This window comes from Eptesicus fuscus, chromosome 21 (genome assembly GCF_027574615.1).
Source record: "Eptesicus fuscus isolate TK198812 chromosome 21, DD_ASM_mEF_20220401, whole genome shotgun sequence".
Taxonomy (NCBI): Eukaryota; Metazoa; Chordata; class Mammalia; order Chiroptera; family Vespertilionidae; genus Eptesicus; species Eptesicus fuscus.
This window is the reverse complement of record NC_072493.1, coordinates 8114286-8130432: the sequence shown is the minus strand read 5'-3', so window position 1 is coordinate 8130432 and position 16147 is coordinate 8114286. Positions and strand designations below refer to the sequence as shown.

The window sequence follows — 16147 nt, the reverse complement described above, 5'->3', positions numbered from 1 at the left end:
CTGCAACTGATTAGTAGCCCTTGTATTTTGAGGTTATAGGTTAAAAGTTGGAGTTCAGAACAAAATCAAGCTTCAATCAAGGTAAATTACTACAAATGATACATATCCAAATTGCCTTTATCCAAGGGTTGCAAGCTTCATATAGAACCTCAATTCATTCCTCAGTGAAGAATTTATTAGGGTATAAGAATGCACCTTTGCCTCAATTAAACAGGACTTCTATCTGTCTGAGCACTGCTGAAGCACCCCAACAGAGAGGATGCTTTATTCTTCTTCCCCCTGCGAAGTATCTGAGGCTCAACAAGCAGCCCACTCGAAAGGCTAAGGTGAGTGACCATCCAGATGATTTAAGCCCCCTTCATTCTTATTTTATATTCAGGCTACTCAGTGTTTGTCTTGCCTCATATTATACTCAAAAAAGGGGTGGGGGGCTTTCTCCAGGACCTGATCATTCAGTTAGTATACCTGGAATATACAAAATTTCAAAGGAGAATATGAAGATTAAGTTTTCAAGCTACAGGCTCTTTCAGCTTAAAAACAAATCAGTCATATTTTCCACTTTCTGTGGAAGAAAATAAGACAAGTTGATTCCTGCCTCAGACCATTTAAATATACAGGCAGATGGGTATGCATTATTATTATGCACAAGGACATCCAACTGCAAAGTTACCCTCTGAGAGATGCCATCAGGGCAGCCTCAATATTTTGTGTAGGTCCCTCTCGCTGGGTAAACTCTAAGACCCCATGGTAGACCCTAGCAGTAGGTACACACCTGTGGTGATCAGCACCTTCACCAGCCACCTGTGGAAGAGAAAAAAAGGCTTGGTATTGGTAGTGTGCATCACCACGTACCAGCCATGGTTAGTAATTGCCTGGAAGATTGTGGCATGTGTGGACATGTGGAATGTTCACTCAACAGTAACCTGGGGTTATCTGGAAAGAGAGCGAACACAGAGAACCTGTCCTGTTTTCATGGGTGATAACCCAAATTATGGTTTTTCAAAAGAGTATAATTTACCAAGATGTAGTCTTTCCCTAGATTTTGATATTCAGAAGAGAAATTTTTTCAGCTATCAATTCCACCATGCACCATACTGCTTATCACTAACTTATCAAACATTGTCCAAAAAGCCCATTCCATCCTCTAACCCCTCCTTGGCAACATGCTTGTGCCTTTCATCACACGAGAACACACAATAGTTTAGTATACTTATCTTCTTAAGATGGCAAGTGCTTTGAAAATAGAAACCTATCTTTATTGCTGAGTACATGAGGGCACTCAAAAGACTGCAGGATGAAAGTACAGAACTTATCCTAACAAACGAGCAAGAATCACCGACTCCCACTGCAGGGTCAGTCAAATGAGCAATGGAATTCAGGAGAGAGGGCCTTCAATTTCTATTACCTTGATAAACTATCTTGAGACAGTGAACCTTAATATGGTAACTTTTAAAAATAAAGGTAACTTTTCAGTAAATATAAGTCTATTTAAAAACAGTTTAAGAAGTAAAACAAGGGAGGAAGCACACTAGTTTTTATCTCAAAGGAGCTTTCTAATTTGAACAGTCTTGGCAATGTTTTCAAGAGCCATGAAGTCAATCAGCTACCAAGATAAAGGTGAACATCAATACTGACCAGCTTCTTATGACATTACATATAATAGCGAAATATTTCAAAAATCAATTTGTCTAATTATCTTCTCAGCTAAAATGAACCTAATTTCCTCTTCACCTGTTCTTTTTTTTCCCTCAACTCAGATTGATTCCAATGCCTATATAAAAACAAAATCCACCAAAAGATTTTTGTTTTCTGCTAATAGAAAAAGGTTTAATTCCTACACATTTCCTATTTCCATTAAATTTGTTCCATACAACCAGAACATCTAAATATCAGAAATAAATTCAGCTGTTTCCTGAAAAAGCTTTGTACGCTGGCCAGGGTGATCTTATTCACTAGTCTTACATTCCTAAGGAAACAAGAGGAAAATGAGGTCTAGGAATAGAAATGAACTCAAAGTAAATAAAAGGGAAAATGGGAATTTTTGTCTAGGAGTTCAGATTCCATCTCTCCTCTATTCCTTTTCCACTCACTCTAAAATTCTGATTCCAATTAATCTATTTCTGCTTTCCTTAAGCACAACTATACCCATCAAGTAGGACTAATTAACAAGCTTTACCAAAGCGCCTAATACATAGAATAACCATCAATTTCACTGTGGTTTCAGCACAATAGAGGAATATGGTTGAAGACAAATGAAGCAAAACCTTTCCCTCACACCATATTGCTTACACAGATGAAACCAGTGTCTTACAGGTGAATAGTCAAAGAACACCACACATGAAGGCTCTATGATACCAAAGTGTGTATGTACTGAATATTAACAACCACCCTATGCACCCCTTACCCATTTCTACAAGAAGAAGTAGGTGAAGGCATCCAGATTGGAAGAGCCTCAAAACATAGTATCAGGTCAGAAAAGGTTCTAGTATATGGTGCTAGATGACGTGACATAGAACCATTATCAATGCAGCCGCTTACACCTTCTATTGTCAATGGCACCCAGACCCTCATTTTGACTGTTGGGAAAGGGCTGCTTACCTTCAATGTGCCGGCGCACTGTCCAGACAGCATTGGGGTTACCAGGTAGTTCAGAGACAGCCATTTCCGACACCTGACAGAAGAGACAGACCACAGATCCCGTGAGCATGGAACTCAGTTCTCTGCTTATAACTACACTAGATAATAAGGTCCCAAAAGCAGTGCTCACATTGTGTGCTGGATTAAAATAATGTAACCATCTAGTAAAAAAGGAACATAAGAAAAAAAGGTAAAAAATATTGGCAATACCCATGACAGACTTTAGCAAGAAATGATGAAACACCTGGGAGGGCAGTTGTTGCACCAAAACTCTACACTTCCTTTGGGTATGGCATACCTGCATCCTCCTCAAAGAGAGCATGTGGAAATGAATCAGGCCACCTGAGTTATTAGCATTCCATTCCTAACTCCCAATAGCCAAATGTCATCTCTCTTTATGGACCAATTCAAATGCCACATCCTTTAGGAAAAATCTTCCCTATCCTTTTGGTGGCAGTCATCTCTCCTTCCTACAAGTTCTTACACAAGTCACTATCACCACCTCTTCAGGTACCTTTCCAAAAAGGAATTTGAGGAAATGTTATCCTTCCCACTAGAATTTTTATGCTCCTTAAGGTCAGAGTCAAGAATCCTATGAATGTCCTACAGTTTCTCAAACATTAAACAAAATATCTAAGGTGAACTCAAAATGATCTGGAATGGAAAACTGGGTGTGGCTTATACATGAACTCTCTATATTATCCCTACAAGTTTTCTGTAAATCTAAACCATCCTAAAATAAAAATTTTGTTAGTACCGTATTTTCTGGCGTATAAGACAACTGAGTGTATAAGATTTTCCTGGGTTAAAAAGTCATCTTAGCCGAGACCGGTTTGGCTCAGTGGATAGAGCGTTGGCCTGCGGACTGAAGGGTCCTGGGTTCGATTCCGGTCAAGGGCATGTACATTGGTTACGGGCATATCCCCAGTGGGGGTGTACAGGAGACAGCTGGTCGATGTTTCTCTCTCATCAATGTTTCTAGCTCTCTATCCCTCTCCCTTCCTCTCTGTGAAAAATCAATAAAATATATATTTTTTAAAAAGTCATCTTATACGCCGGAAAATACGGTACCCGACACTCTATTCATGAGAGAGCCTATGGGTGAAAAGCCTATTTATATTACCGTATTTTCCAGCGTATAAGATGACTTTTTAACCCAGGAAAATCTTATACACCCAGTCGTCTTATATGCCGGAAAATATGGTATTTTTTAAATGACCTAGAGACAGTAAATTAGACAGCTTAATATATTGTGTAACTACATTTTGTAGGAAGAACTCAAGTATATTCATGAAAGACATTACCCCTTTCTTCATTTACTAATATGGTAACAGCAGTAATAGCTGATCATGGTACAGGAGAATTCTGGAAAACTTCATCATCAATTAAATGTAAATTATCAGACACACTACATTCTATAACAAATGTAATATCTGACAGTGACCCTGTTTAACTTAATGAGACCATAATCTACCCATACAACAAGCTCCATAAGAAATAAAGACAACAAAAGGTTTTTTCAATTTTACTTTTCAATTACAATTTAAATTCAATATTACTTTGTATTATTTCCAGGTGTACAGCATAACAAATATTTTTTTTTTCTGTAGAAGTGGAAAAAAGTAATAAGGGCAGGAGACTCAAAAACAATTCTTAATTTGGGTCCTTTATTTCTTACACTGTACACAAAATTTTCTGTAAATACATGTATGTTAGCCTTCATCAAGAAGCTCGATAGAATCCACTGAATAGTAACTAATCAATAATTATTTGTCTAAATTGGGTTTGTATCATTGAAAATTTGGTGGATTGATGCATATTTTGAGTCAAAAATCTGTCAAATTCCTTGAACAGTAATATTAATAGCTAACATTTACTGAACAGTTATATGCCAGACCTTTAGCTAACTGCTTTATAATGCATTTATCTTATGTAATTTAGGCATCAATCCTTTAAGGCAGGTGCCATTAAGACCATTTTTACAGAAGAGGGAACAAAAGCTGAGGAAGAGATATTAACTAGTAAGGTCATCTTGGCTGTGTCCCAATAAAAATCTACAAAAAAACAGGCAATGGGGCCTATAGTTTGCCATCCCTAAGTTCTGAAAGCAAATTGCCCAGCAAGATTTATTTTCATTGCTTCCTCTTGGAATTCAGGAAAATGCCCACAAGAGGCACCCTGCACAGCCAGGGCAAGAGGATTTTCTCTGAGTGGGGCCCGCTGAGGCCTGTCTCTCTGGAGACCCTGAGGGTCCTGCTATGCTGGCACTTCGTGTGATGACACTACTGCCCTCTTTATGTGGCTTATGGACACGGCTCTTCTTCAGATCCCTTAAGGAGGTGCATATTCTTGAAGGCCCTTTCTCTACTATGCCATAACCTTGCTCTAGTCAGTGAATGTTCCTAATGCTTTTTCAACATTTGAATTTTTAAATTTATGAAACATGCAAAATTTAAAAAATAACACACATACATATACACATTTTGCTATATGACTTCTGAGGTTTAAATTTTGAAAAATAATTAAACTTAAAAAAATAAAGATTTTACTACTAAGTCAAGTCCCAGGCATTTGCTATAAGGTCAACACTAGAATCAGGAAAATAAGATGTAAGATTTGAGAAGATTATTTTGAATGCCCATGTCACCTACAAGGCCCAACAATAAAGGTTCATGAAATAAATTCTGATCCATACACTTTGGTGGACAAATGCAAAAAAATTAAGTATAATGTGACTTAAAAGCACATAACAATAAGGAGTAAATTTAATAAGATATAAAAATATATACACAGTAGCCTGGCTGGTGTAGTTGAGTGTCAACCTGCACCAAGAGGTCGCTATTTGATGCCCGGTCAGAGCACATGCCCGGGTTGTGGGCTGGTTCCCCAGTATGGGGTATGCAGGAGGCAGCTGATCAATGAGTTTCTCTTTCTCTCCCTTCCTCTCTTTAAAAAAAAATCAATGAAATATATTATATATTACATACACACAATATTAATACAATAGAAAATGTTAAGTATCTGCAAGCTGAATTTAAAAATGTTAAGTATCTGGAAACTCTGAATAAAGAGCAAGAGCAAAATGTTCCATGCAGATTTCCTAATTTCCATGTTAAGGCTAGTGAGCCTGAAACTAGTAGATACGTTCTTTCCCTTTTATCCCCATTGGCCACTTTTTAAAAATGTGGTCTATTGTGCTAATATGTTAAGGAACAGGAAATTTAATCTCTAAACTTTATGGAAATAGGGAAGAAAACATTTTTCAATGCTTCCTTCCAAACCCTGCAGATGATCTAGTAACTCCAATCTTACCTCAAGTCCATGCCTCAAGACTCTCAGAGATGACCGGGGTCCCCGACCACAGGCCACATACAGCTGTGGAGTGTCTTCATTTGCCAAATCAGCTATCTGCATGGAAAAAGAAAGTCTACTTGTGCTAAGTTTTCACACCGATCCCTGATTATTCTCAGTGAGCAAATAACTTTTCAGTTTATAAAGTTTATATATTGGCCACTGGCCTTGGGGACATGAAAGAAAAAGCCTGAATGTTCCAAAAAGCATACCAGTTGGAAAACGGGTTTTACCAATCAATAAAAAGGCTGTACTAGTTAAGTTAGCAAAGGATTTTTACTTAATGATAGAAGTGCTATATAACCTCCAACTAAAATTTAGCATTTGCTTCCAAATAAAAATACAAACTATAATCTTATCAGTATCTGTGACTTTCTCACCAGTGAAAGTCACATTTATTCATATAACATTAAAATGTATAGATACCTCCAATTATTTCCCTCATCACTACTTTAAGTTGTATTTAATGTCTATTGTTAGACTGCATTTGATCACAGATGCCTATCCACAGATGCACCTATGATGTAGCTGACCAACTAATAGGTAGATCTGCACCTGATGGCTCGACACCAACTGGGGACGCCATATTCTCATATTGGCATCCCAGACAACTAGCTGTTCGTTTCCAGTACAATTATTTGTTGATCAATATATGAAGAGGTCAGTCATTTGTAGTAGTTTTGTCAAATTGGACAGTTAAATGAAAACTCTTGACTGTCTGTAAGGCATTGCACCCTATTTTAACATGGATGAGCATGTGAGTCGAGTGTATATGGCTTTCACACTGATCTCTTAAAAAATAATTAGTTCACCTATTTTATATTTTAAAGTCACCACCTTATTACTCATTTATAGCCTTAATAAAAAAGCACATGTATTACTTTTTCACAACTTAAAAAGTATTTTGCTATCTTGGCTATATGTTAGTACTATGTGAACTTACAAAGTTATTCAGAGCGGATCCAGATGCCTCACCAGGCTAAAGAGATTCATGGCACACAAAAATGCTTATAGCCCCGCTACATATACCCAAATTTCCTGTTAATTTTATTTTTGATCTACAAACTATTTACACAATTACTTCCTCAAATTTCAATGAAAAGAGAAAAATCAAATTAGAAAATACTTATTTTCTATTGCCCTGAGGACTGACCCTATTTCAGAATTATCCATTTACCAGGAAGAGTGCATGAATGCTGACTTGCTCCCCCAGCATCCAGTGAACAAACCTCTCTCCCACTAGAAATATGATCAACTAGACAGGGCAAGGGATCCCTCATATTCACTCAAACCCCAACCATGCAGGACACAGAGGCCTGGGAAAATTCCTGCTCAACTGAACACCAGTAGTAGGAGATGCAATCCACATCCTGGGCCACCTCAGGTTCCTCCCTTAGGATGTGATTAAAAGTTTTTGTCGCCCGGCCAGTGTGACTCAGTGATTGAGTGTTGACCCATGCACCGAGTGGTTACAGTTCAATTCCTGGTTAGGGCCCATGCCCAGGTTGTGGACTCAGTCCCCATTAGGGGGCTGCCTTGATGTTTCTCTCTCTCTCCCCCTTCCTTCCTCTCTTTCTAAAAATCAATTTAAAAAAATATTTTTTAAACTTCCTGTTATTAGGCCCTGGTCCGATAGCTCAGTTGATTAGAGCATCATTCTGATATACCAATGTTGTGGGTTCGATCCCCAGGCAGGGCACATACAAGAATCCACCAATGAATGCATAAGTACGTGGAACAACAAATCAATATTTCTCTAAAAAAATAAATGAAAAAATTAAAAAAATTTTAATAAAATTCTTGTTACTAACTGATCCCAGTGTCTCTGGAATATTTTAAGGAGGGAATGAATGTTAAAAATTAGATAAAGATAGGTATTTCATAAACTGTTAAGTGACAAAAGGTCAATTTCAGAATACTGGGAAGTATATGAGCCTGTTTACATTAAAAAATATATATATAATACACACATTTGTTTGTTTTATGTATGTGTGCAAGCTTATAGACACAGAGACAAATGCCTAGAAGCAATCATTTGTCAATAGCAACAGCCTCAGTGGAGGGTTTTTGTTTTAAAAGATTGGGGAGACTTTTACTTTTAGTTTTTTGTATGGTTTGAATTTTTATACTGAACCTGAGTTTTATAATTAAACAAAAAGCCCAAGAATTTAAATAATGGGTTTTAGTCCCCCAACTTCTACTTAAGCTGCCTTATCTATAGAACTCTGATGATTCCACAGATATGCTGACAAACCCAGCGTTTAGACTAGCCCAGTGGTCGGCAAACTGCAGCTCGCGAACCACATGCGGCTCTTTGGCCCCTTGAGTGTGGCTCTTCCACAAAATACCACGTGCGGGCGCGCACGAACAGGGTGATTGAAACTTCGTGGCCCATGCGCAGAAGTTGATTTTCGGCCTGGGCGAGTCTATTTTGAAGAAGTGGTGTTAGAACACTCAAGGGGCCAAAGAGCCACATGTGGCTCCCAAGCCGCGGTTTGCCGACCATTGGACTAGCCCTTAATTTAATTGGAGTTAAAACTTTAAACTCATTCAGATTCAAAACCAATTAGCTGGCACTGCTCATTGTGAAGGTGACTGGAAAGACCCACACCTGGCAAAACAAAATGGGAGAAAGGCTGTCCAACTCATCGACCAGCACAAGGTTTTTGAGCGGTCTTGGCTGAAAGAAGAATGTGTCTCCTTCTTCCAGAGGCATGGCAGATGAAAACTCAGGTTCTTCATCGTCATCTCCAAGATGTGCAATTTGATATAAGTAACTGAGGAGAAGCAAAGAAAACTTTAGTTAAAAACTTTTTCTGTCTGAAGATAATGTTTGACATTAATGCTCATAAAAGCACTTTATAAATATCTAAACCAAATTATAACATGAACTTTTGAGTCAACATCTATAGTTTAAAATCTCTGCTTATCTGAGTAAAGTTTTCTTTCTCTCTTTTTTTAAAGAATAGAAAAGGAATGAAAAATTAAGTCTATTGAATTCAAATCACTATAATGAAAGCATTGGGCTTCCACTAGAGTGCTTGGGTTTGAATCACACCTCTGCCCTTAACAATATCCACATAACCTCAGGCTTAGTACTTCACTTCTCAGTGCCTCACTTGCCTCATTTATGAAAATGAAATAATAGTGCCTTCCTAAAGAATTCTGAGTATTTACAACAGTGCATGGTACCTAGCAAACATCATGTTGGTCAAATAAGATGAAATATGGATACAGGAAATCCAAAGAAAATCTATAACCATTCCAATTTAATAAAAAACCAGCAGGCCATTTAATAAAAAAAAAATCAGGCCAAATCTATTGAAAACAAGAATTGGCGACCTTGCAGAAGTATGCAGATATTACTGTATTGTTCCCCAAGCAAAATATAAACGTATCCAAAGATAGTAAGCAACAAAATCTGTCCTATGGCTAATAATGCTTATTAGTGAACTGATTCAAAGGCAAACCATAAAAAAAGAAAGCAATTTGAGATAATCTATAACAATTTGCCACCATAAGTTGAGTATGAAATGAGCTTTAGGGAAGCAGCTCGATGAAAACAAAACAAACTACTGGTCATATTTATTCTTTAAGTAATATATCGGACCTTTAATACAGAGCACTTGGAACAATATCCCATACAGCTTTTTAGAAGCAGAATGACTAAATCAGTGTCTGAAATACATAAGATACTCAATAAACCTCAGCATCTAACTTTTGGTAAACACAGCAGATTTATGCTAAACCATGAAAAAGCAAATAAGGTTGTTATCCTTGAACAATTTACAAAAAGCTTTGAGAAAATAGAACACAAATATTAATATGAACTCCTTATTCAGGCAAGATGCCTAGATGCAGATGATAAAGACCACCTGTCAGAGATATCTTCAGTGTCTAGTAACTAAAGAATACGAGTTTATCTTCATCACAGGAAAGGTTGCTTTGGCTGAATCCAGTAAAACAATTTCTGAGACTACACTATGCTTAAGACAGAGACTTTGGAACCAGACTGTCTGGGTTTGAGTTCGATTTAGTTCTGTGATTAAATTTCTTAAATTCTCTGTAACCCAGTTCCCTAAACTGTAAATGTGATGGGTAATGGCACTGTCTTAATGGGAATGCTATGCATTCATATTTGTAAAGTGCTTAAAACAGTATAAACAAATGCTAAATTAGTGTTTGATTAATAAATAGGTTGTTGTATGGATTAAATGTGCTAACACCCCAACATGTTTCTAATGCCCCAAATCACCACTCTTCAGTCTTCCAAATTTCAGATGCAACAGAAATGAATAATTTCTCACAAGATCAAACTCACCTCATTCTGACAGCATCCCACCTGTATATTGTCCTCTTTTTTTCCTACTCTCTGCCCTAAGTACTCTACCCTGTGGGAGGTTGCCTGAGCCACAGGATATACAGAAGAGTTCATGCCCCAGGGGTAACTTTCAACCCAGAAGAGAGAGGACCTGGTATTCTTAATCAGTTAACTGCCAGGATATTTTGAATTTAATTAAAAAAGGTCCGCCGCTTGCCTCTATAGACGCTTATGGCGTACAAATGGTTAACCTTCAGACAGGCCATCTAAGGGGCACTCTGCTTACTTGATGCTCCTGGAAGTGAGTTCCCACTGCCCACAGCAGGAACCTCAATAATACATCCTTATGATGACTTTCCTTTTTCTTCTCTTTAGATTTGTACAAACAAAGTGTTTGTGGAACATCTTTTTAATACTAAGCATTTCAATAAGTATTTATTCTAGCAAAAAGCTCAGGAGATCCCTTCTAAAGCTATGCAGCCACCTACAGGTACAGATCAAAGCCACTGAAATAGAGAAAAATAAAAGAAAAAATGTAAAAGGGAAAGGAGGGCAAAACTTTTGTTTTGAAGAAACTAAACATTCTTGTGAAAAGCTCCCTGCCCTTAAAGCCACATCTTCTCCCTCCTGCAATTGTTACAGTAACCAGGGTGAACTAGGAGAATAAAAGGATTACTCACTGGTTTCCGAATTCTGATGCTACAAAAAGGAAGCCTGTTTTAAGCACACACATGGCAGCAGCAACAGGCACAGTATCAAAATACTTGAGCCGAATCTCAGTAACCTGGAATGAAAAGAAAAAAAATTCTAGTGTAGGTAAGTGAAGCTAAGCTAGGCCATGGAAGGGAGCCCAGTATTATAAGACAGCGTAAGCAGAGTAGCAAATAAAATACTGTACTTTAGTCTCTCCCCCACCGCCCCCCAACCATGGTCTGCTTACCATATCTTCATCTGTCTCCAAAGTGATCTTGAAGATATCGCCCTGCTCTGTTTGGGCCAAAAAGAAGAACATCGATTTGGTCTTATGGGTGGCAGAGCAGACAAAAATCATTCCTCTTTCAGGGTCATCCAGGTCATTCTAGCAAAATTAAATATACAACCAACACCTTAGAAATGAGTACTTATACTGTATTTCAGCACCTTATACTGTATTACAGCTGGAATACAAGCTACCCAAGGCCTAGAGGCACATGGAGCCTCTCTATATACTAGTAACCTCTGACCCAGAGCAGCTAGCTAGCTATGGTAATAAAACACAACATCTAAAAATTCTTGTTTGCTATAAATACATAACAAAACCTGGGTACCAAAAAATAGTCATAATTACATTCTATAGTCTAATAAGCTGAGTATGGCAAAAACCAACTCCAGCCCTGGCTGGCGTGCTAAATGGTTAGAGCGTGGGCCAAGGGTGAGTACCTGGGTTGCAGGCCAATCCCATCCCTGGTCAGAGTGTGTGTGGGAGGCAACCAATTGATGTCTCTCTCACATCCATGTTTCTCTCTTCTCTCTCCCCACCAACCCCTCGCGCTCTCTCCTTCTCCCTCTCTCCCATACTCTAAAAAAAAAAAAAAAAAAAAAAATCAATGGAAAAAATATCCTCACTCCCCCAGTTAGGATAAAAAAAAAAAATTTACCTCCAAAGAAAAATGTCACAAAAGAGACACAAACTTTTAAAAATCATCATTTCAGCTGTGGATAAGTAAATCTCTTCCACAACTACGCCACTACCATCTATGCCATTCATAATCAGCTCTGTTCTACATCAACCCTTGATTCCTAAGGGGCATTCCCTTGGCTATGATTTTTGGATTTTTTGTTTCCAACATTTTGTATTTCTCTCATTAAATAAGCTCTTCAAGGGCAAAACATGCTTTATACTTCTTTGTAGCCCCAAAGCCAAGTACAGTGCCCTGCAGTTCAATAAATGTCTCATCAACCAAACTAAATTACTTTCTACCCCTTACCAAGAATTTAACTTCCTAAGTTTCTTCTTAGGTTTTCTAAAATTGATGGACTCTTACTCAGATACCATGTATTCGAGAAAGTAACTCATAAAAGATTTAACTCCAGCCGAAACTGGTTTGGCTCAGTGGATAGAGCGTCGGCGTGCGGACTCAAGGGTCCCGGGTTCGATTCCGGTCAAGGGCATGTGCCTTGGTTGCGGGCACATCCCAGTGGGGGGTGTGCAGGAGGCGGCTGATCGATGTTTCTCTCTCATCGATGTTTCTAACTCTCTATCCCTCTCTCTTCCTCTCTATAAAAAATCAATAAAATATATTAAAAAAAAAAGATTTAACTCCAGGATCTATAAGTTAATATCAAAAAATTAATCCAAGGCTGAGAGGAGAGATTGAGGAAGATCAGATGAATCAAGATTAACTATGTGTTGAAAATTACTGAAGCTTGGGTACACAGAAGTTAATTATATTCTACCTTTGTATATGCTTAATAACTTCCATAGTAAACCGTTAAAATTAAGAACAATAAAACACCATTTTCAACCACCAAAGTAGTAGCTGATTAAGGAGAAAAAAAAACACTGGGTGAGATGTTAAGGAAAAGGACATTTGCACAGTCTCAAAGTTCACCACCAGACCCACACCAATTATTATTAAAAGAAAAAGGCACCTTTATGATTAAGAGAGCAGAGACACACCAACGTAACAAAATGATTGATTTAGCATCACCAATAATCAGACAAACCAACAATGTGTGCCCCTAACATGACTTAGTGGGATATATATCACCACCTACAGAATAATTCACCAAAAATATTAACCTGGATATAATTATGAGGGAAAAATTATGGAACAAACTACAAGAAAACTAGCCCAGCCTTTTTAAAAACATCAGTATCCTAAAAGATCAAAAACAAACAAAATGAGAGAAAAATATTCTAAATTAAAGGAGACTGAAAGTCTGTAGATTATAAGGGAATTTTGGAGAACAATGAAACTGAACTTTACATAAAATAATCCTACATAATAAAAGGCTAATATGCAAATCGAACAGGGAAGGACTGGTCACTATGACGCGCACTGACCACCAGGGAGCACATGCTCAATGCAGGAGCTGCCCTCTGGTGGTCAGTGTGCTCCCACATGGGAAGCCCAGGCTCATGGCTGGCTCCCACCTCCATGGCAGCACTAAGGCTGTCTGACTGCCAGCATGCGGGGAGCGGGCCTAAGCAGTCAGTCAGACATGCCCCGAGGGCTCCCGGGCTGCGAGAGGGCGCAGGCCGGGCTGAGGGACACCCCCTCCCCACCGCCAGTGCATGAATTTCGTGCACTGGGCCTCTAGTTGTATTACATAAAATAGTAAATTATATCAGTAGTTTGGTTATATAAAAAAATGTCCTCCCAAGAAACTAGAAACACCAATCAGAAAGGATATATGCACTCCTATATTCATAGCAGCATAATTTACAATAGCTAAGATTTTGAACAACCTAAGTGCCCACCAGCAGATGAGTGGATTAAAAACTGTGGTACATCTACACAATGGAATACTATGCTGCTATAAAAAAAGGAACTTTTACCATTTGCAACAGCATGGATGGAAATGGAGAGCATTATGCTAAGCGAAATAAGCCAGTCGGAGAAAAGTAAATATCACATGATCTCACTCATATGTGGGATATAATGATCAACGTAATTTGATGAATAAGAAGAGATCCAGAGACAAATGGCAGGGGAGGGGAGGTTAGAGAGCAAACAAAGGACTTGTATGAATGGATATTGGCATAACCAATGGATACAGACACTGGGGCAGTGGGGGCTTGCCCGGGGTGGGAATGGTTGGGAGGGAAGGGGGGGTCAAGTGGGGAAAAAGAAGACATGTAAAATTTTAGATAACAACAAAAAAAGTCCTCATTCTTAAGAGCCACATCTTAGATTCTTGTAGTGAAGTATCATGGTGCCTGCAACTTATCTTCAAATGATCTAGTGTCCAAAAGTTTGTATGCGTGTACATACACTTATATACACACAAATATAAGAAAAGGGAAATGCAGCAAAATATTAATTGGTAAAGTGAAAGGCATACTGAAATACACTGTCCTAGTCTTAAAGTTTTCTGAATGTTGGAATAGGGGAAAAGGATAAACAGAATGAGAGACAATTTATCTCCAACAAATATGTTTGGCTTCTTCAAACTAGAAACAAATTTCAAATTGGTCATGTTCATAGGTTCCTCTGAAATGGAAATTTTTGTTTTTAATTCCCTTCCTCAGAGATTGTTTTGTTTTTACAAACATATTTTACCAGCTTTATTAAAAAATAACATTTACAAAGAAACTAAAACTTGGTAACAGATAGGCTAAGAGACTACACTATAATTACAAAAATTAAGTTCATTTCACAAACATAAATATCTCTTCTCTTATGGCAAACAAAGACCTTACCCGTCTCCTGGGAATTGGACAGCGGATATCTGGTTGGTCACCGAAGTTCTTGTAGGTGATATAGTTTTCAGAGCAGATCAGCACTCCACTTGGACCATCTGACCCTCCTGGAACTGTCAGAGAAAATAAAACTTAGTAATGATCTGACATAACCATGAATTTAGCTTTCAATTCCTTCTCTCCTTTAGCACAACGTGAAGGTACAGTGTGCCTAAAGCTGAGAAACATTCCAAGTGCTGCTTTTCCCTGAAAGTTATGCTACACAAAAATGGAGCCCAGTTTGGGTGACTCAACCTGTTCAGATATCCGATAATACATCTAAATTTTTAGCTCCAAACCCAGAACTGAGTTCTCAGCTTCAGAACTATAATCCAAGCGCATGGATATTCCACTGGCACTTTCAAAATACAATGTGTTCACAAACCCAAGTTCTTTCCAAACCTATTCTACCTCCTGGGTTCCGTACTTTAGAAAATACTACCAACAAAAAGGACAAACCAGAAACCTGGATGCTACCCTTCAATTCTCTCTCCTCACACAGAACTACTGATTAGAATCTCTCCTAGCACCTCTCATGCTACCAATTTCTTGACTTAGTGAAACAGCTTCCTGACCAATCTCCTAGCCTAGTCTCAATATCCTTCATTCCATTAGCCAAAATGTAAGTACAAATACCTCGTTTTATTGCACTGTGCAGATACTGTGTTTAAATCAACAACAAGGCAAGACCCTCCCCACCAGCAAAAAGATTACTATTTGCTGAAGGCTCAGATGATGGCTAACATTTTGTAGCAATAAACTTTTTTTGAGCAATAAAGTATTTTTAATTAAGGTACATACACTGTTTAGACATAACACTGCACACTTAATAAACTACAGTATAAACAAAACTTCTCGATGCACTGGAAAACAAATTCATGTGACTCACGTCATTGCGCATTTGCTTTATTGTGGTGGTCGGGGACTGTACCTGCACTATCTCTGAGGTATGTCTGTAATCTCCAGGTTATTATTCCCCTGCTTAGAATCCTTCAGTAGCTACCACCACACCAAACATAGACAAGGTACTCAGGCTTACTATAAATAAGGTTAGCTTCCAGACCCTATTAAGTAAACCCTCCCAAGTTTGGGCATAAAATGGACCAGGCAAAATGGTACATAGCAGCTCTGAAAGAAAAATACCTGTAATAAGGAAGTTGCCATGTTCCTCCAAAGGTTCACTGTATTTTCGGACCACATGATTTAAACCAAGGTCTAACTCGTAGAAAGTAAGCGTCTGCTGGGTGTTAGCTGCTGCTTCCCCTGTTGGATCATTGTCTGCTTCCTACAGTGGAGTACAATAGCACAAAGACTAATCAGTACCATAAAATCAAACTTTTAAAGGACATCAGGATTCTTCCATTTTACAAACAAGGAAGCAACAGTCCATAGAT

At 38.2% G+C, this 16147-nt stretch overlaps 1 protein-coding gene across 1 annotated transcript in view; it reads right to left on the bottom strand.

Moving 5' to 3' along the window:
• The window catches only part of SF3B3 (splicing factor 3b subunit 3), a 48736-nt gene that overhangs the window by 25266 nt on the left and 7323 nt on the right, over positions 1-16147 (bottom strand). Inside the window, exons 5-11 of the mRNA XM_054710206.1 lie at positions 15897-16038; positions 14715-14827; positions 11250-11387; positions 10990-11093; positions 8600-8765; positions 5950-6045; positions 2599-2671 (exon numbers count right to left, since the gene is read on the bottom strand). Coding sequence (XP_054566181.1) covers positions 2599-2671; positions 5950-6045; positions 8600-8765; positions 10990-11093; positions 11250-11387; positions 14715-14827; positions 15897-16038 — 832 coding nt within the window. The remainder of the gene's footprint in view (positions 1-2598; positions 2672-5949; positions 6046-8599; positions 8766-10989; positions 11094-11249; positions 11388-14714; positions 14828-15896; positions 16039-16147) is intronic.